Source organism: Medicago sativa, chromosome 6 (genome assembly GCF_051527215.1).
Source record: "Medicago sativa cultivar Bolivia chromosome 6, Bolivia_mono, whole genome shotgun sequence".
NCBI lineage: Eukaryota > Viridiplantae > Streptophyta > Magnoliopsida > Fabales > Fabaceae > Medicago > Medicago sativa.
In genome coordinates, this window is record NC_140754.1 from 72,235,555 (window position 1) to 72,258,457 (window position 22,903).

Genomic DNA, 22,903 nt, shown 5'->3' on the forward strand with positions numbered 1-22,903 from the left:
AAGTCAACTTGTTAATTAGATTAACAACAATCGATCAATTTTAAATACTATTGTTTGTCATCATCAAAAAGGGGGAGATTGTTGGAACAAAATGTGTTTAACAATGAACCTTAAAGAGTTTTGATGATAACAAGGTATTAAAAATTGTAAATTGGACTAACTAATATTTGTTCAAGTGTACATGACCATAATTAAAAAGTTACATCATTTATTGGTTCTGAATGAGCAAATAAAGAGCAAAAGGAATCAACAAAATTGAAGCTTAGACGCTCCTGAAGGCAACTTGCTCCTGAAGAGAAAAGGCGCTCCTGAAGAGAGTAAAGTGCTCCTGAAGAATAGTGCTCCTGAAGACAAGAGGTGCAAAAGCGCCACATCATCAGAAGTTGCGTTATCAGAAGCTGCATCATCAGAAGCTGCGTTATCAGAAGCTGCCTCATCAGAAGCCATTTCACCAGAAGCTGAAGATCAACTGAATTTGAGAAATTCAAGGATTCAAGAGCTGTGTCATGGATCGAAATTCATCAAAGGACAGCAAAAGATTAGTGGAACTTTGCAACGGTCATTTCAAAGGTGTTTGAAGGCATGTGCTTGCAATTTTGGACGAAAGTGTTGACATTGTACTTTGTACGAACTGTACAACCACCTTCTCCACTACTCTGTTTTGTGTATACGCTAATGGACAAGAAAACAGCTCCAGAATAACAGCTATGCCTGTAAAGATGTTCCTTCACAATGGGAATGGATTTCAAATTGGTTCTTCATAGGACAACAACCAAATCAGGGAAAAGATCATTGGTGAAAGATCAAGCTTCAACAACGACTCTTTGATGTGCTGGCAATTTCACAACGTCTCTTTCACACCTCTATATAAAGGAGTGAAGACTTAGAGAATTGGTAATGTTGAACAAAAGACTCACAACATTTTTACAAGTGCCAAACCTCTACTGAAATTGTTCTACATTCACTTAGAATTTCTGTGTCTCAAAGTCATATCTTAGAAATTCTTAAGTCATTGAGTCTGTATCTGATTTGTATTGTGAGCACCTCTGATTGTATATCAAGTGTTCAACCTTAAACAATTTTCTATGTAATTTTATTTAGTTAGAAGTCTCTTGCAGTTGTGGTTGAGCAGGGAAGTCTCTTGATTGTGTTCTTGAGCAAAGGATGACTCTTGCAAAGTGTGCTTGAACAAAGGAAGTCTCTTGCAGGTGTGCTTGAGCAATTGTAATCAGATATTACTCTTTGTGAAATCTCCTTGGAAGTGCAAGGGGGACTGGACTACTTCCGGATTGTGGAAGGAACCAGTATAATTGCTTTGTGTCGTTCTTCTTCTCTCTCTCTCTGTTTTATTCCGCTGCATTTAGATTCTGATTACCACTTCAGAAGCTGTCTCACTTAGCTTCTGACCAGTGTGTTCAGTTTTTAGGAGAAACGAAGAATTTTCCAAAACACAATTCAACCCCCCTTCTTGTGTTTTTTTCACCTTCAGGATGTACATATATCAACGGAGGCATGTAGCCACTCTATATGTACATGAACCATTCCATTTTATTTATCCCTCTAATTGTACTTGAACCATTGTGTTTTATTTATCCCTACGATCTGTTCCAATTGATTTTTCATTTGACTCTTTTAAATTTTAATAGTACCGATTTTTTTCCCATCAAAAGATAATTATTCAAAAATAATAATTAAACTAATATAAACATTTATTAATAAATTTTGAATTATTTTTGTATTAAAAAAGTTCACTATTATTTATTTTTAAAAACTATATGTCAAAGATTATTATTATGTGCTGAGTATATTTTATTGCTACGTTTAATTATTTATAAATTATGGACACTGAAAATTGAAAATAAAAGTAAAATAACTTTTTAGGTAATAAAATTAATTTAATAATAATAATAATATACAAGATATATCAAATTAATAAAATTAAATTGCTAAATTTTAAATATTTAATAATTAGTTGAGAAATTTTTTAGTGTGAGTTAAGAATGTCCTTTTATGTCATTTTACATTTATAAGCTAGTTGAACTGTTAATTTTACCAAACAGTTCAATTAGTTTATCAGCTATCAGTCATCCGCTATAAGCTATAATCTAGCTTAACAACTATCTACTATTTTTACCAAACAGAGCATATGTCGATTAATGATTCAGATGTTATGGCTTTTGAGAAATAATGGGAACTTAAAACTATATTAAACTCCTACCAATCGAGTCGCCACCCATTGCCAAACATGTCAACTGATGAAGAAAATTAAATTGATTGGACATGTGGCATTAGGAAAATTTTGAAACTGGTCTGGTATACCTTGATTCATCTTTCTATACACAATTGATGTAAAATTCCCTTTGCTGTAAGTGGTTTATGGGATTGAAAACATTATGCCCATTTCTATGCCCAAATAACACATGAAAGCAATGGATTACAAAGAACCTGAAGGTGAAAAAGTGCACAAAAGTTCTATCTTTTTTAAAAAGGTAAATTAGTCCACCCAAATTAACATTAGAGATGATCGAACCTAGACCTTGAGGAGGAACAAAATCCAAAGTCTCAAACTAACATGCAAAATTATTCAATTAAAATAAGTTTATGAATTCATTACTTATTATCATTTTCATTGACCCATAAAAATCTTATAATTTCAACATGATATATCATTCAAAATGTGTTAAAATAATTTAAACAAAATCGTCTAAATCCATGCATGGATACGAAAGTCCTATTGCATGAATTGCACCCTAACATAATTTGTTCAAACAATAAATGGACCTAAATCACACACTTATGGCTCTGATACCACATGTAAGAAATAAATGAAATGTTCTAATGTCATAAATTAAAATAAATTGCACATCATGGCAAGAGCGAAAAATCATAATCATATAGTGTATTTTGTCATGAACAATTAACCCTGAATCTAGTTGCATGAATATAGATTTTTTTTTTTGACAAGCAAGGAGTGTGGACAGGAATCAAGAGGCATCATCGACATCTCAACTAGGTTGGCACCCCGAGAGACCTTCATCCTATGCCGCTACACTCAGGAAAATTTTATTAAAAAAGGGGGGAAAATAATTACAAAAGGAGGGGGGACTAGACCGAAACGCTCAAAAATAAAAACAGACAAGAAGGGAAACAAAAAAATAAACAGAAGAAACAACAAAAACCATCCAAAGAACAGATTAGGGGAATCTTTAGTTTGGAAGTCCACATCTATCCCGAAAGAAATCAAGACTCAAATCGCTATGAAGAGTATCTAGCCAAACCGCACCAACCATGGAATGACCCATAGAAGCCAATTTATCCGCGCGACAGTTGCCTTCACGGAGAATATGAGAAGAAATAACCTGAATCCCAGGTTGTCGAGCATTATGCCAGAGGTTTCGTAACATAATAGGAACCAACAGAGGGTTAGAAAAAATCAAAAGAGCACAAGTGGAGTCACTCTCAAGCCAAATGTCCCACATCCTTTCCCGGGCAGCATACTCAATAGCAAGAATGATTCCTAGGACCTCCGCATAAAAAACATACTGTAAACCAATATTACAATAAAAAGCACCACGAAAGGTACCTAGATGGTCACGAAACTGCCCCCCACAAGCAGCATGGCCACCGATCACTGAACCATCCGTATTTACTTTCAGCCAAGGAGAGGTAGGGGCCTTCCATAACCAAAATCATTTCCTTGACTCTGCGGCAATGATGTGAAACTGCAAAGGAGTCAAGAAATGCGAAGTCCACATGCAAGCATTTACCCTTAGAAACATTACCAGACATTGCCGCAAAGGAATGAATACGGACTTTGGCTGAATGCAAAGATGGCATCACCACTGAGAATCTTACAGAGTTACGAGCCCACCAAATTGTATGAAGAGTATGCAAAACTGCGAGCCCTTAGAACATTATATATAATTTAAAGATAAAAAAAAGGGGTGATAAAACTTATCTCTTGAATACATCTTCTTGATCTCTATTTGATACTCTTGAATGTCTGTCTTGAATAATAATAGGATAGGATCTTCCTATCCTTATTTCTCAAGTCTCAATGGATAGGCATATAATGACATAAACAAAAATGAAAAAATATATAATAATAGTAATAAAAGTTAAAGTACATAAAAATATATTTTAATTTTATGTTAAAGTGTTCATCAAGCATGTATGAACTCATGTTTTCAATAGGGCTTTCATAGGGTGGGCTATTTTTTTTAAACTAAATATTGATTTGAATAGGCTCAAGATGTAGTACAAAGCTCAATTGTTTTCTTTGCCTGCCATCATTTTGAAGGCACATCTAGAAGAATCTAAACATATAACAAATAAATAATATTGAGTAAGGGATAAAAATATATTCTTAGTCAATCCTTATCCTTAGTAATGAATAACTTTGCTGACAAACTATTTCTATTAGACCATGATTGTGTCAACAAAATGACAAAAGTGGTGGAAGGCCCATTCGTCCTCAACAGATTCATGGTCGAAGCGGAGAGATGTTGGTGATATGTAAGTGGTTCTCACCTTTTGGAGAGAATAGCTACGGAGAATGCAAGTTTGGTTGGAAGAAAAGAGAGAATATGAGACAATACCTCATCAGGTAAGATGCTAATAATATTAAAGGGTGATTAATAATCCATAATCGATGATGAGTTGATATATAAATGAATTAGATTTTGGTTTTGTTTGAGTGGAATTGTTTTGGCCAATAAAAAAAAAAATATTTGGATTGGCGGCTAGATAGAGTACATTTTTTTTGTTTCGGACAATTTGTATTCCGGACAAGTTTGTAGCTAAACTTAATTAGTTGTTAGAGTATAAGTAAAATTTTTTTATGACGTGTAGATTATATTTTTTTTTTTAAGAAAAAAAAAGATAAAAAAAAAGATATAATCTACACGTCATCAAATAAAAAAAGTTACTTATACTCTAGTAGCTAGGTTTAGTTGCAAACATGCCCAAATTATAGATTTTCCGAAACTAAAAGTTGTATTTTATCTAGCTAGTAGCCAATTCAAAACAATTTTTCTGATTGTCCAAAACAATTCTTCTTTAGACCAAAATAAAATATAATTCATTTACATAGCAACTAATCACCGGTAATGGAGAATTCAACAACCATTAATATTATCATCACCTTACCTCTCATATTCTCTCTTTTCTCCATACCAAACTTGCATTCTCCACAACTATTCTCTCCAAAAGATGGGAACCACTCCACATATCACTCACATCGCTCCACTTCGATCCACGAATATCTGTTGACAACGAACGGGCCTCCCTCTGTTTTTGTCGTTTCGCCAACATGGTCATGCTCTTGTAGAAACAATGGCAGCAAAATTATTCATTAATAAGGATAATAATGAGTATGAATAAAAAAATATATTATTCTAACATAAATTATCCATACTAAGGATAAATTAAGATATTCATATTGGTATGTATGATAAAAAAATGAAAATCAGGTCGTGGATTCGTTTTGATGTACCTTTGAGGACTTCATTGATTTTATTTTTTGAGATATATGATTATGATTATAAGTACATCTTCGTTGCAATCTTCACATTCACCTATATTTAATGTTATAAAACCTAGACCAGATCGATTATTCTAACCAATTTGACCACACAATGAACATATGCAAATTGATCATGCTATCATATCGAGAATTCTATTAGACAAGAGTTGACATCATTAGATCAAATTAAAACTCGTTTGAATTTACACAATTTAGTTATTTGGAGGAATCACATAAGAAATCATTGATTGACCTAAAGAGGTATTATGATTATACAAAAATAATTAGTAAATAGTGAATCCATGGAAACAGGAAGAAAAAAAGCCGTGACAGTGTAAGAAAAAACAAATAAAATGGAGAAAACATGGAGAAATAAAGAACAAATACTCTATAAAAATATAAGAAGAGATGAAGGAGAAATGAGGAGGCGCCGATGTTTATATAGAATGAGAGACAAGAAACAATATATGGATTTAGGGTTACAATGGGTTGGGCCTATATAATTTGGATACAATGGGTTTACGTGACCACAAGCCTCATTTGACTTATGCATAAGTACATATAAACAAAAGAGGATTGCTTTTTAGCGCCCCCCCCCCCCCCCCCCCCGCGTTGGTCTATATGGCTAGATGGTTACCGAGCTAGAGGGGGTGAATAGCGCTTTTGAAAAACTTTTCGGAGATTTAGTGAAAAATGATTTAACAAATTGACTATTTGAAATTTGCTTGAACAATCACAAACAATGAATCAACAAATATCAAATATATGTGGAATAAGATTTTATCTTAGAATTGAGAGATTCACGATACAAATCTTTTTAACACAATCAATGATTAACAATCCTTGAACAAGATACAAAATAATATACAATTTCAAACCAAACCTATATGACAAAAAACCTAATTATCAAGAGAAAATTCAATACACATGAAATTGAATAATTGAGTGAGTATTGCAATTAATTGATCCAAGTAAAATTGATTTAACCTAAATCAAATGGATTGAGATTAACCTTTTGAGAAAACACTACTTAGATCAAAACTAGCAATTCACTAATCAACTATTCAATTTATCAAGTGCAATATTAAAAGTAGAGAGAGAGAGAGAGAGAGAGAGAGAGAGAGAGAGAGAGAGAACACCGATGTTTATAGTAGTTCACCCTTGTTCGTCCTCGCTAAGGGCTACCTCTACTTTACTTGATGAAGTACTCCTTCACCAAGGTCATCCACTATGTATGAAAAGTTGATTACAATGTTTACAAGAGTTCCTTCAAATTAAAGCCTTAATTCTTCAACTCCTATGTAAAACAAAGCTCCCCCAAACTTTAAGTACCCCTTGAATTTGATGCTCCTTGAATCTTCGGATCCTTGAATTACCCGTGCACTCCTTCGATCTCTTCACTCGAGTCTTAAATGCTACGTCCGGTAAATGAACCCCCTCCGACTTCAAGAATGGTTAGAAAGACCCCCAAGACCTTTGGAGGTGGAATGAAATTATTCACTTCCTTTGAAGCCTTGATTAAGCCCAATCAATCTTCTTGAGAACCAACTTACAATCCCTACTAGCACCCTAGAGAATCTACACACTCAAAGACAAAGTGATTCTAAGAAAAAGTGTTTAATCTTGAAGAATGTATGAGCAATGAGTTTTTGAGACCTAGAGAGAATATATGCAAATGATTCAATGAATGTGGAGTTGTGAGGAGAGAACAATATATAGGAGAAGATACAAAGGCTAGATTTTCGCACAAATTTAACTGCATAAATCGATCCACTTAATGGTTGAATCGATTCAAACAACATAAGAAAAAATAAGGAAAGGGAAAAATATGTTGAAGAATGAAACATGTCAAGTGAAATTTGAAACGACTCAAATTGCCCAGAAGGAGATTGATACGATTCATGACCTTTGTGAATCGATTCAGAGCATGTCAGAGAGTTTGATGAATCCTTTCAACCAATAAATGATACGATTCACACATGAATCGATTCACTATGAGGGTGATACGATTCATAAGAAGTCAGAGACCATCATGTTTATTTTGAAAGACATATGAATCGATTCAACCCTTGTTTGATACGATTCATACAGAGTCAAAGAGCAAATGCATGTTTTCTTAAGACACACGAAATGCAATTTTGAGAGACAAGTTGACACACTTTTTTTATGAATGCTTGATCAACTAGGGTGTTATTACACAAACTAAGAGCCTAACTAATTAACAACCATAATCAATATAAAAGGAACATCATCAAAACACAATTAGCTAAATAATAGGCTTCACCCCCTATCTCTTTAGGTCCCCTAAAAATCCAAAATTAACCTTTATAATTAAAAACCAGAACTTTCGGTACATAAAATCCAGTAGTGCAATTTAATTTTCCACATTTTGCACCTCCGGAATGTAACTACCAGATGCACATTTTGGAATTTCTACATTTAACACATACGGTAGTTAAAAATATAAGCCATTGAATAATTGCTCAAACAACATTTATCTTTCTAACTTTCAGTTAAAAATTAACAAACACAAGATTGGATTGACGTATCTAAATCTTTTCAATCCATAAATTATACTATAGTTTAAATATACATTTTAGATAAGTAGGTTACTGAATTTATCTAGTATGATATGACATATTCTACATGCAATTGAAGGTCTCTTTGCATGCACCCTATGAAAATTCAGAGCACACGTTGCATTTGTCTGTGGAAGTAAATGTAGTGTAAGTACTGCACGTCACGCAGCTCCAAGCGTGTCAAAACTGTGAGAATCACCTAGTAAAGGAAATATTGGAGAAAAGTTACTTTTATGCATGAACAGAGACCAAGTAATGATAATGTTCTGATAGTTACTTTTATCTTGTTATCCACACTACTTATTTGCTTTGGAATATAAATGATCTTGTATGTTACAGTAATTCATTTTGAAATTGTCATAATTGTGTTTAGGTAATCCATTACAGTTTACCTGGAAGTCTGGAAGAGTATGTACAGGTATTTGATTTCTTCTAAATTCTAATAGTAGCACTGTAAGATGTTCTTTCAATTGCTTTTCTTATTAAATATAATGGGCATTGTAGGAGATAGGACATGCCGGAAGGGATGGGAGGTTGTCCTATTGTCACCTATTTTATGATGATGAAGTTTTCAAATAACGGTCGCGTATAGGATTTCACGATTTCGACTGTTACGGATATTGTGTGATGGATTGCGGTTGTCGGTGTGAATTAATCATAACATTTCATCGTGATTTTTGTTCACTCCCTAAAAACGGTGAAAACGGTAACACCGGCTACCTATACCTTTTTGTCGCGGCCTTTTTCTTGTTAACGGACCGTTTTTTAAAACCTTCATGAGATGTATTTCAAACTTCGTAGTCTAATGTACAGGTAACATAACACACTAACACAATTTTTTTTCTCAAATTGTTCTTCATTATGCACAATTTTTTATCCGCAGTGAAGGATAGATGATTATGCAGTGATTAAATTTATGTCTGAAGTGTTTCCTGCTGACAAAAGCTCCTGTGGGAAAATATGTACGTTAATCAAAGAATCTGCTTCATACAGGTTTGATATGAAAGAAGAGGTCCTTTACTCAATTCTAATATACACTTCCATAAATCAGATGAGTGGTTTTCTGTTACAAATTAGACTTTCATAACATCCTGTTGGGAGTTGGCCATGCTGATACAAGAACTTATAAGGTTGTAACAATTCGTGTTTTAACTACCAATCTTGTGTTTGTTAATTTTTAACTGAAAGTTAGAAAGATAAATGTTGTTTGAGCAATTAATTATTCAATGGCTTATATTTTTAACTACCGTATGTGTTAAATGTGGAAATTCCAAAATGTGCATCCGGTAGTTACATTCCGGAGGTGCAATCTAGTTTTTAGTTATAAAGGTTAATTTTGTATTTTTAGGGGGGGGGGGGGGGGGGGCTAAAAAGCAATCCTCTATAAACATAGTTATTAAAATCTATCATTGTTGTAGTTTAATAACTGGTCTACTTTTTTCAACAGTTTACCTGAGAATTTCAATATACAAAACGACTGATAATATGATTTTAAAAAATGCAAAATGAATGAATATTTTTAGGTAAAAATATCATTGAAGATTTGATAAGAGAATGAAAGGAAATAATTTACATTAAAATTAATCCATAGGATTAATGATTTAAAGTGAAAAATATATTTTATCATTTGAGTCCCACAAGGATCGAGGTATTAGTCTTCCTAGTTGTACACGAAGGATACTAGGTTTAAACAAAAATAAAAAGTTGGTTACAATATTAAAATTTTGATAATTTTATTTGGATAAAATTGATTGACATGTATATTTAACAAATATTCTATTGTTACGGAATAAGGAACTATTCTATTTTTACATCCTTTGCATGCGCCTGTTGATTGGGCCGCTTCGATTTGGATTTGTCTCATTGTTTTGTGTTTTGGAGGCTTATGCATGGTAAAATGCCTAGGACGAGAATTTACGTTTCAAAGGTTACATTGTGGTCTCCTTTTGAGTTCTTTGCATGGACGATGACTTCAGATCTGATATTCCTCATTGCCGATTTGCTTTGGATCTTTGGAAGTGGTTGGGCGACAAGCTTAAGTGCATCATTGATTCATCTTCTATTGTTAGTCTCCATTCTCTGTCCCTTAGTGGTGTTGCTTGTAGATTTCAGATATATTTATTTAAGATCTCCTTTTTTGATCATATTGAACTTAAATAGAAAAGTTCATATTCACCTTTTGGTGATCAAGTTGAACTTAGAGAGAAAGATCATTGTGAGATCAAATTGATCATTGTTAGATCAAGATCAGAAAACAATTGTGTAATTAGTTGTAAAGCTCCACTAATTCACTTTAGAGTATAAAAGTGGATTTAGTGGTAGCTAGAGTCTGAAGAAGTTGTCCAAACTTGTAAGGTCATGTAGAAAAGAATAGATAGAGTGTCGAATTTGATAAGGCATCTCATGCAATATATTGGAAAATCTCACAGATTATGGGGACTGGACTAGCTGGTTTAGGGTGAAGCAATATAACTTCATTGTGTCATCTTCTCTATCCCTAAACTTCTTTATTTGATAGTTCAAAAGCAAGTTCAATCATCCAATTTGTTCTTGTATCAAATTCATTTTGATACATACTTCATATCATCAGTTTTGAACATCTTCTCAAGGTTGAGAAGCAGCCAAAATTTTAAAGGGTCACGATTCAAACCCCCATTTCTCGTGATTATATTTTTTCTATATTCTTGTGATTGTCAAGATTGATAAGAAGCCAAAAATTTAAAGGGTTACAATGCAGACCAACTTTTACTTTATGATTATCTTCTTGAAGTTTGTCCCGCTTGAGCGAAAGTGGTAAGTTGGACAAATTAAAGTCGGAAATGGAATGAATAATGATCTGAGAATTCATTCCATAAAATTATGTCATTTAAAAATTTGAGCAAATACTAACTTGCCATTTTGTTACCTGAGGACAAGCAACAATTTAAGTGTGCGGTTGACAACTTATCTGATAATATTTTAGCTATGCTTCCCAAATATTTATTTAGTAGTGGAGGTTATTTTAGAGATTTTTTAGAGGAGTTTCTCATGTTTTAAGAGACATTTTGTATTGTTTTCATTTGAGTCTTTGTAATTCTATTTCTTCACAAAACTGACAACTCCATAAGTGTTTTGAGTCTTTTTTATTGATAAATCATGTAATTCAAAAAAACATGACATCTCATGGAGTTATGGAAGCAAGAGAATTAAGAACAATGGAGCTTGAGAAGATTTTGAAGACATTGAAAGGTGGTGAAATTATGTCCCAACTCCTAAGAACATAACTAAAGGGATTTGAAGAGAGGTTTTTCAAAATTTATCCTCATAGCGGAACAAATTCCATTGAAAACAGATCTTGATTAAATTATTAATCATAAATCAACGAGAACACATTCTCAAACACTTTAAGGATTATGTGTTTACCTCTTGAAGCGCAGAACCTTTGTAGCAGAATTGTTTCTGATCACGAGCAAAGCAAAGCAGCGATGCCTCTACTCATTCCACAAGAACAGAATTTCTCTGATGACCGGTGCTAGCCAATTCCAACGCAGATTCAAAGAGATTCGATTTAGAGAGCGGCGGCTAGGTTTACTCTTGTGAATTAGGTTAAGTGTTTAGACCAAGAAAATGTTTCAGCACAAGTGTTCTATTTATAGAACCACTTGTGTGGTCATAAAGTCAATCACTTAAATACATCGTACATTACGGTGCACCATATCTCACTTAAACACACTGTACCTTACGGTTGACCGTGTTTCTCTATTTTCACAATTAAATAATAAGTCTCACTTATTATTTTATAAATAAGTCTTATTTATTTCTCTCATCTATTTTTCCTTTGTGTGTGACCATATAGGTTCCCGTAATGTTGGCAATAATATTAAATCACATATTTAATATTATAAACAGTGAGCGGTATCTAGCAACACATCACTGCTACCCAAGTGACGAGAATGTCATGTGATCTGACGAAACCTTTTATGTGATAATGTTTGTGTGTATAATTACCCTTTTGCCCTCATGTCTATATTGAACACAAGGCATAACATGTCACCCGTGTCAAGTTCAATATTGGGCCCGTAGACATTTCTCCTGTTATGTAGGAGGGGCAAATTCCATCTAGGTCACTCATGTCCCTCAGCATGATTCGTGGAGTACCCATCAACCAACTTTATAGTCATCTTGTTACAAACAACGTTTGAATGGTGACAAAGCACTCGACTCCAACATCTAGGGTCCATAGTGGTTTCAGGTCAAAGGATGGAATAGACCATTATCACTATGAGAATATATTATGACACTTTTCATAACTTTTACTATGTAGTATTCTCATGGTGGGTCAATCCAATATAAATATTACTCCTAATATTTATATCTATGTGAAGACTTGATAACTCTTTATCCGTGATCTGTGAGATGTGATCATCAGTCTTTCCACATAATAGTCTCTATGCTTTAATGATATCCCACTTCACAATAAAGCCTGACTACAGATACTTTAAGAATATTGTCCCTATGTTTAATGGGGTCTCACAATTAGGTTATACTTAATGTTCCATTAAACGAACTAACGATTCTAGGGATTTTGTTATTTTGAAACAAAACAAAATCAACAAAGAAATGCCTTGTTATTATATATTCACAATATATATTTATATCAATATCATGATACAAAGCCAAACCCAATCAATATAGATTGGCTATTAGGGCTTACTCCAACAATAACATGGAAGGAAAACACACAAAGAACGAAGATAGACGACATTTTCTGCACATCTGACGAGGCCATGCGCCCAGGTGCATGACACTGTCATAAAGAAGTATTTCCCTTCCCCATGCACCCAAGCAGGCGTCTGCCATACGTCCTAGTGCATCACTCTAGATAAAATTTTCCTTTTACTTATTTTTCAAGCTTGATCAGTGGAAACAACCCATAATTTTTATGCGAACCCATATTGAATTATTCCTATAAATATAGAGCCTTTCACACACTATTATTCATTCATAAATCTAGCAGTGTAAGGTGAATGCAAGCATCAAGGAGAAGCAGGACGAGTCCCATCCTTTCTTTGTTTCAAGTATGTTTTGTATTTCTTCTTTGCTTTTGTATTCGGTTGCCATGATTTACTAAGCACTCTATGATTAGGGTTCTAAGATGAACAATTATTTATTTTTTGGATCAAATTACTACAATTTCTATATTCAGTTATAATCTAAGTCTTATTTAATTTTCAATTGTTTCGATCATTATAATGCATTTAAACCTTAGGTCTAACAACCCTAGATATCTATGTATGCGCTTTAGGTTAAGTTTTAAGAATGACAACCTTGCTTTAATCGGAAGAAGACCAATATGAACTTTTCATATTCGTCTTTAATTAATTAGGGATTTTAAGTATGATAGTTAGATTACCATTCATCCTTTTCAAACTTGCTTAAGTCCACCTCGTCTAGGCACGATTACTATGTGAAACTCTATAGATACATGACGATTTGATAATAAAAGACATCAATTATGCAGTTCTTAGGTCATAATCAATATTGAACTTGTGGTAATCCAACAAAAAACATTGAAGGAATTCGAAGAATCCTAATTGCCTATAAACATTTAAATGAACCTTTCTTATTTTCCTACAATCAAATAACTACTCATATCATGCAATCAATCAAAACTTGCAATTATCCATGTGAAGACAAAATAACGAACACTCTTAAAACAAAATTACCCTTTGTAGAAAAGCCTCTAAACCCAAGAGATATCCCTTATCTTGAAACCTTGGGATCACACCCAATACAAATAAGAATTACAATAATAAAAAAGTTACACCAAATGTGTAGATATAAACAAATTGAAGCATAAATGGTACAACTCAACTATTCAGTATAAAATAGCTCTCAAGATAATAAATTAACAAGTGTAAAAATAATGAAAGTGATGAATTAAGATTTTTTACAAAGTTTGAGTGCAAATCTTAGTTGTTTAAAAAAATGCTACAAAGTTTATCTCTGATAATCAGTCCTCTTTAGTTCTGGGACGATCGATCCTTGATAATGCTATGGTCACTCTTAAGGTAATTCATTTCATGAGAACTAAGACGAGAGGAGAAGATCGTTATGTAGCTCTTAAACTTGACATCATCAAAGCGTATGACTGCATGGATTGGGATTATCTGAAGGGCATTATGCAAAGGATGGGCTTCAATGAGAAGTGGATCTATTGGATTACCATGTGCATTGAGTCCGTAGATTCTTCGGTGCTTGTTAATAATGAAGTGGTGGGTCCTATTATTCCTGGTCGGGGTCTAAGACAAGGGGATCCCCTTTCCCTTTATCTTTTTTATCATTTGTGTAGAAGGATTATCATCCCTTATCAAACGGGCTGAGGATAGAGGAGATTTAGGAGGTACATCGATTTGCAGGGGTGCTCCTCCAGTCACTTATCTTCTTTTTCCTGATGATTGATTTCTTTTTTTTTTTCTGAGCAGAGGAGCAACATGCTCAAGTTATGCAGAATATTCTTACAATTTATGAAGTGACTTATGGGCAAGCTATCAGTCTTCCCAAATCAGAAATTTTTATAGGCGAAATGTGTCAGAGGTTCACAAAATTTTCATCACTAATATTATGGGGGTTCAAGCTGTCTTAGGAATCGGTAAATATTTAGCCTTACCATCTATGGTAGGTAGAGATCACAACGTCGTGTTTGACTATATTAAAGATCGTGTATGACAGAGAATAAATTCTTGGAGTAGCAAGTGTTTATCAAAAGATGGATGTGAGGTAATGATTAAATCAGTTCTGCAAGCTATTCCATCGTATATTATGAGTATTTTTTTTGCTACCAACCTCTCTGATTTCCACTATTGAAAAAATGATGAACTCTTATTTATGGAGTCATGGAGGTGATAATAATAGGGGGATTCACTGGTTATCTTGGGAGAAATTATCGATGCAGAAGGTCCATGGTGGAATGGGATTTAAAGATTTATCTGTGTTTAATCTGGCTATGTTTGGGAAACAAGGATGGAAATTCAAGACTGAACCAAATACTCTAGTCTCTCGTATTTTTAAAGCTCGTTATTTTCCTCAACGTAGTTACATGACAGCCACCTTGGGACACAATCCAAGCTATGTATGGCGGAGTATTTTGAAGGCTCGCTTTATTCTTCGTGGTGGATCAAGGTGGTGCATTGGTAAAGGAAATTTTATTCCGATTCTCAATGAGCCTTGGTTGCTTCGAGGAAATAGAATTAATAACAATATTGAGGGTGCTCATTTTGTGCATAATTTTGCTGTTAGTAGTTTGATCAATCAAGACTCAAAATCTTGGAATCACTATGTCAATCAACAAGTGTTCAGTCGAAATATTTCTACGGCTATTTTGACAACTCCTTTATTTGAGTAAGTGGAGGAAGATACATTGATTTGTAAAGGTGAGAATAATGGGGTGTATTCGGTCAAGAGCGTGTATCGTATATGTGTTGAGGAATTGATGGGCACATCTCGTTTTAGATGTCCCGGGTATTGGTCTGGAATTTGGAGATTGAAAGTTCCACCAAAAAAGTTAAGCATTTAATTTGGCGGATTTGTAGAGGTTGCTTACCTACCAAAGTTCGGCTTCAAGACAAAGGGGTGCAGTACCCGCTTCCTTGTGTTACTTGCGAAGCACATCCTAAGGACCTTAACCATATATTTTTCAATTGTTATTTTGCTATTCAGGTATGGAACCGTAGCGGCCTTTGGGACTTGATCAACCGGGCGTATATTCAGACAGGATCAGCAACTGAGGCTATTTTTAAGTTGTTGCATGATTTGACAACTGATCAAGCCCAGCGTTTTACAATTACCATTTGGAGTTTGTGGAAACACCGGAACCTCAAGTTATGGAAGAATGCTACGGAAACAATTGCACAGGTGGTGGATAGGGCTGTTCGCATGTTAGAAGATTGGAAAATGGCAAATGTTGTTGCAGTCACACGGCAAAGACAACAATCAGCTCGGCAGAACAGCGACAGATCACTTAAATGCTAGCAGCCAGCTTACGCACCCTCATGTGAACAGATCTGAGGCTATGTTAGGATGGCAGGCACCTGCTCATGGTAGTTTTAAATGTAACATGGATGGCAGGCATTTGCATACGTGATAAGATGGGTACTTTTGTGCTTGCTAAATTTATTCCTATATCACCTATGTGTTCGGTTGCAGCAGGTGAAGCCTTGGCCTTATTTTATGCATTGGAATGGCTGAGTGAAATGGCTTTTGATAATGTTGATTTCAGTTCAGATTCAAAGGTCATTATTGATGCATTTCATAAGAACATGATTGATGTTACGGAGACTGGATGCATTCTCTTTGCCTGCCGAAGATTATTTTCTTCTCAGTTTACAAACTCAATGGTCGAGTTTCACAGGCGACAAGCCCATATGGTATCTCATACCCTAGCGGAGGTTGCCCCATTATTAACTAGTCCCACTATCTATTATCATGTACCTCATTGTATTGAACAAGTTATTATTAATGTAATGCTATATACATTTTTACTTTAAAAAATGCCACAAAGACATCATATTTATAGTGAAATATGAAAACAACATGTTGTTAAACAAATAGCCGTTGGTCAATTAATATTTGAACTAGCTGTTAAAATTAGCATTATTCTAAAAATAAACCACCAATGGATACATAATCAATTGAAATTATTGCATGGTCAACTATGATTTGAAAAAGCATAGAGTTGAAATATTGTCCCATAATGATCCAAAAACAAATATGCTAAAATAAGATATATCCAACGGTAGGGAAAAAATTAATTCCAACGAGAACGACTTTTTTTCACCATAATTTGAGTATGTGAATTCAATGCATGCTAAACATATTTTTATGGTAAAAATAATTTTCAATTTTCATAAATAATTATTACTTTGTCAAATAAATAAATAATTGTCCTCGTGAGCTTAGCTCAGTTGGTATGGACAATTCATAATATATGAAAGGTCTGGGGTTCAAACCCTGGCCACCACAAAAAAAAAATTATACTTTTCATGCAAAATATTCTTTTATGTAAAATCATTTTATAAGTAAAAATCATTATGAGGGCTAAAGGTGCATTTGAAATTTTAAAAAGTAAATTATCCTATGTGGATTGACACCTCATCAATTTTTTTAATAAAAATTGGAAGAAAAAAATTAACTTGTGTGCTTCTATCTTGTTAAAAAAAAAAAAACTTGTGTGCTTTTATTACGACAAAGGACCTATGTTAAAAAAAAGAAGATAAAAGATAGATATGGTACAATTAAATAAGATAGGAAATCATTGGAGTAATCTTGCCTAAATGAACATGTCACATGATAAAAATGACCCAAAATGATACAAGGGACCAAAACACAAAAAAAGTTTACATTGGGGGATCAAATGTTGGTTTTTAAAATGAAGGACCAACATATTAACCCTATATATTTTTCAAAAAATAATGGGACAAAAGTGTACTTAAGCTTATTTTTCATATTGCAACAAATATTTAGTCTAGTTGTATTTTATGGCATAAACACTTTAGTACTTAAGAAAATAGACATTAATAGTTCAAAGTTCGGGAAGATAGTTAAAATTTGACTAAAAACTATTTCATTGAAAATCAAAATTGGTTAAGAAATAAGATACAATTGAATACTCTTATAAAAAACAACAATGATAAATTTGCACCTTTAAATTTCATAAATCAATTCAACATCTCATTTTATTTCCATATCTCTCTTTATATCACATCATCAAAATATGAGATAAGTTTCTTTTACTCTTTATTTAAAGGTGTATACATCTATCAGGGAGTTGAAATCATTTCCATTGAACTCTTAACATGTTTGTACACTCTTAGTTTTCTTAAAAAAATATTCAATGAATCTATCTTTCTTCAAATAAAAATATTGGAAATGTTAACCGGTACCCTTAGACACTGATTAAGAATACTAAAAAAGGAAATTATATTTTCCTAAAAAAATTATTTATTAATCTATCCTTTATAATTTATTTAAAATTTGAATTTCTTCATCATCAATGAATCCCAATAATAACTTCACCCACAGACTCTCTCACGTGCACATTTCTGCTAAGTGAAGAAAGAAGAATAAAGAATGTATAATTGAAGAGTGTGTCAGTGAGAGTTACTGTATAACAAATCTTGCTCCCTGCCACATGATGCATCATAAATTTCATTCAAACTCCTCATTGATTACTTCTTAAAATCTGTATACACATTCACTTACTTGAAAGCGTAGTACACTGTCATGAGGTAGAACTTTGCCGTCATTACGGTTTTATCTGACTCGAGAGATTAGTCTTTACAGTTGTGTTCGGTCAGTTACATATCTGACTGGAACATGAGCATTTACATTTGTACGCAGAGGATACTCAGTTGACACTAAAAAGAAGACCATTTCTAGTCAGAGCTTGTCAACATCTAGGTAGTTTTTTTAATCTTTTTTTTTCTTTTCAATATTATGTTAATTGATGAATTCATTGAATGAAACTAATTGGTTTTATTTTTTTATTACTTTCCCTTTCTGGATTTTTTAAGATTTGTTTGAAAAAAAGTGTTTTTTCTTTGTGGGGTTTGAATCTTGAAGCTAAATTTTGTAATTTTCTCAATTTTTTTTTTTGTAACTTTATGATCTGTGAATTTCTCTGATATATTTGAGATGTTTATATCATATAGTTTATAGTCATTTTCACTTACTTTTTGATTACTTGTTTCTATCTGTCTTGGTGGATGTAGCAGAACTGTCTTTGGTGATTGATGGTAATATGATATTACTCTTTGTTTCAAGATATGAATCATTGATATGACAGGGACGCAACATGGACACTGACACGTGTTGAATACGCCTTTGAATAGAAGTGTCATAAGTTAATGTTACTTTTTCTTTCTGGGTATTTCAATTTTATTTGTTCCTTGTGGGGTTTGAATCTTGAAGCTAAATTTTGTTTCTTTATGATTTTTTTTATTTTGTTTATGAGTTTAGAATTTTTTTTCAAAGTTCAAGTATGAGCCTTTCTGCTTTATTGATTATATAGTTTATCCATCATATTCATCTTTGATTAATTGTTTTATCTATTTTGGTGGGTATTGCAGGTTTGTATATGGTGATTGATTGTAATTTGATATTGGTACAACTGAACTATTCATTGTTTCAAGCTTATCAAACACATAGACACCAGGTACGATAGGGACGGTGGAATAATTTGAGAAAATAAAAGTGATTGTAAGCATTCAGAACTCAGAAGATACTACATGTGATAGTATCGTGTTTGTGTCAGACACTGACATAGAGTCAGACACGCCTTCGATTTGAAGTGTCAGTGCTAGATAGGTTTCAAGCTTATATTGTATAAAGTTGTGGAGTGGATTGTTTCTATATTTTAGAAAGTTTTCATGTGCTTCAGGGTTTAGTTTAGTGTGAAATTTGAAACTAATAGGGTTAAATGAAAGGCATGAATTGGAGGGTTGCATCTCCCAAAGGTTCTTCAAATCCGAAACCACTTTCTCGGATTATATTTTCAGTTGGAGTAGTGGCAGTATTCATAACTTTTGCTTCATGGTTTTTTCTATCATACCCTATTGGTTCAACTGTTCATGGTTATTTCAATGGTGTAGAGAGTTCACAAACTTCTGGTTTATCAGTCTCTCAGAAAATCAATACAACTTCTGTTGATCTTCACAAGAATTCAACTTTAGATTCAGTAGATAATAAACCAAACATTGATATGCAAACTTCCATAGTTTCCAGTGGTGTGTTAAGTGATAATAGTAGCAAGATAGAACAAATTGATACTAATTCAAATTCGCAACCACCCTTGAGTGAATCTGCTTCACCGAAAATCGTTCCAGTAACTAAGGATGTGAGTGGCTTAGAAACTTCTGATTCGGCTTCAAAAGAACCTATTCCAATGGCTAGTACCAATTCCTCAATTATGAAAGGTAATGTTAGTTTGATTTGCTTTGTTCTCTTTTGGAAATACAATACAGCCGTAATTGTTAGTGTTTGTATCTTGTAAGAAAGAATTTCACATGGACAATTCTTTCCATTGATTTTCTTGAAATTACTCTACAAGTTTTTATATCTTATCTGCTTTTTGAATAGTTGTTTTTATTGTCAAGTAGGTTGTGATCTGTACCATGGAAATTGGATATATGATTCATCGGGACCGTTATACACAAACAAGTCCTGCCCTGTATTGACACAGACGCAGAATTGTCAGGGTAATGGGAGGCCTGATAAGGATTATGAGAACTGGCGATGGAAGCCTTTTCAATGTGATATCCCACGATTTGATCCGAGGAAGTTTTTGGAGCTTATGAGAGGCAAGACATTGGCTTTCATTGGAGATTCTGTGGCTCGAAACCAGATGGAGTCCATGATGTGTATTCTTTGGCAGGTCATTTTCATTCCTTACAAATTTTATTTGCATAACTAATAGAATGGTTACATACGTGTCGGTGTCAGTGTCGTGTCTAGTATCTGGTGTTCGTGGCAGTGCTTCGTAGAAATTAAATACTTAATTGCAAACGATATTTCAGGTAGAGGAACCGAAAAATCAGGGAACTCGCAACATGCAGCGGTATTATTTTGAGTCAACATCTGTAACGATTGTTCGGATATGGTCGTCATGGCTTGTCAAACACAATTCAAAACCATTCGACTTTGCTCCAGCTGGTGTGGAGAAAATCTATCTCGAATCCCCTGATGAGATGTTCATGAAATTTCTCCCAACATTTGATGTGGTTGTTCTTTCATCTGGTCATTGGTTTACTAAACAATCAGTATACATCTTGAACAATGAGATAGTTGGAGGACAATTGTGGTGGCCGGACAAGTCTCGGCATGCGAAGATCAACAGCATCGAAGCATTTGGTATATCTGTTGAAACAATTCTCACTGCCCTTGTTACGCATCCGAATTATACCGGACTTACAATTTTACGTTCCTATTCACCCGATCATTATGAGGGTGGAGGATGGAACACCGGTGGGTCATGCACTGGGAAAGTTAAACCTCTTGCCCCCGGTGAATTGGTGGAAAATAAGTATCTTGCTTCGATGTATGAGCAACAGGTTACAGGTTTTAACCGTGCAGCAAAAAAGGAGACAAATAGATCGAAGATGATACTGATGGATATTACTGAAGCGTTTCAATACCGGCATGATGGTCATCCTGGTCCATATAGGAGCACTGATCCTAACAAAATTACGAAACGAGGCCGAGATGGAAGGCCACCACCACAGGATTGCTTGCACTGGTGCATGCCGGGACCTGTGGATACTTGGAATGAGATTGTGTTTGAAATCATTAAGAGAGAATACGAAGGCAATAACATATCATGAAATTTTTTTCCTCAACAGCCAAGCTGCATTCATCTTCTAAGCTCAAGACGGTGACTTATGCAGCAACGCGCCTGTCTAAGGAAGGGTAAGACTAGTCAATTTCCCCTTCTGGTAGAAGCATATTATAGAGCATTTAATTATTTTTAAAAGATTAATATGATAAGTTGTCAGCTCCATGGTTCTAAATTGCGGCCGCGATTATGCTGCAAACCTTGATACTATTGAAAAATGTGGATGCAATTTTGGTTGTGATGCCATTACAGAGACCTCTAAAAAATAATTTATACTGCGGCCACAGTTAGTTGTAGATCACAATTTAGAACTATGGTTAGCACATTCCTCAATTTTCAAGATCTTCGGTATCCGTAATCAGGTGAAATATGTTCACGATTCTGATGTTTTGTTTGACCAATATAAACTCGTATCAATTTTTAAATATGGTCTTGCATTGAGTACTATTGAAAGAATATTAAAATAACCATGACTTTTTGAACAATAGCTTATCATATAAGTTGAAATTAACTTCTGCATCTGAACTTTTTAAGAAACTTTCTCATTTAACTTCTCCAAAAACATATCTAACCTTAAAATGACTCATTCGAAATTGTAAGCAAAGAAACATAACGTTTATTGAGAAACTTCCATTAGCTAGAATTTAATCCGATTAGGCTTAAGTCATTAAATCATCATGTATAGCATGTGATAAATGTTTATCATCCTCAAGGATTTTTATTTTTATGATGATAAACATACTTTAATAGAAACTTGGTATTGTTACTTGTGGTGTTAAATTTGCTCCTCTGATTATAAGCATGGATTTTTCTCGTAGCTGATACTTTTGATTTTTAATATGCTTCGAACAGATCTTGCAGTAATGAAGATGAAAAGTTTAATGGATTGTTGGTATGCAAGCATCTCTACACTCATATGTAAGATGCATTGAAATTTTGAAGCCTGTGTTTTGAAATTGGAATGCCAACATTCTAATCGATGGGAACGCAGAATCTCCAAAACCGTGGTGTGTGTTGTGTGTTTTCTTAGAAAAAATTGTGCTGAAGAGATCGTAAATCATAATTACCGGATTATATAGTACGCGAATATATCGCATATACATGTAAGAATTGTGCATTCTAAGCTCTTCCTGATATTTTTTTTTTTTGAAGAAAAAGCTCTTCCTGATATTGTCTAGCTAAACTATTATAGTAACAGGAGTTTTTTTTTTTTTTTGAGAGATATTATAGTAACAGGAGTGTTATGATTATGTTTTTCATAGTCTAGAATACAATATTTCAACTCTATATACACTTGAATTCTACAGAATTTGCATAAACTGAATTTCAATGAGGATTGTCTCTTTTAATCTAATGGTTGGTTTGGTGAAATTTGACATGTTTGAAACTGGTTGAATGGAGAAACTATACTATATAATAACGAGTTATTTTCCT

The 22,903-nt window shown here is 33.8% G+C and overlaps 1 protein-coding gene across 2 annotated transcripts; it reads left to right on the plus strand.

Moving 5' to 3' along the window:
* Positions 1–18,232: 18,232 nt before the first annotated feature.
* On the plus strand, positions 18,233–22,840 carry LOC146916698 (protein YLS7-like). 2 transcript variants are annotated; one of them, XR_015015218.1, is made up of 5 exons: positions 18,233–18,540; positions 19,209–20,054; positions 20,238–20,512; positions 20,655–21,543; positions 22,322–22,840. XR_015015218.1 is itself a non-coding variant. In XM_085718667.1 (4 exons), exons 2-4 carry the CDS (start codon positions 19,559–19,561, stop codon positions 21,456–21,458), a joined length of 1,575 nt encoding a protein of 524 aa, XP_085574793.1. In that variant the 5' UTR covers positions 18,233–18,540; positions 19,209–19,558; the 3' UTR covers positions 21,459–21,668. The 2 variants fall into 2 exon arrangements, 1 of the variants encoding a protein (XP_085574793.1); XM_085718667.1 differs by lacking the exon at positions 22,322–22,840 and having other exon boundaries at positions 20,655–21,668.
* Positions 22,841–22,903: the final 63 nt, after the last annotated feature.

What these genes read in the sequence shown, in the direction of transcription:
- LOC146916698 (XM_085718667.1), top strand. Translation starts at nt 19,559, where the DNA reads ATGAAAGGCATGAATTGGAGGGTTGCATCTCCCAAAGGTTCTTCAAAT. An exon ending in CAATTCCTCAATTATGAAAG is followed by an intron (nt 20,055 to 20,237) that starts GTAATGTTAGTT and finishes ATTGTCAAGTAG; the next exon opens with GTTGTGATCTGTACCATGGA. An exon ending in TGATGTGTATTCTTTGGCAG is followed by an intron (nt 20,513 to 20,654) that starts GTCATTTTCATT and finishes ACGATATTTCAG; the next exon opens with GTAGAGGAACCGAAAAATCA.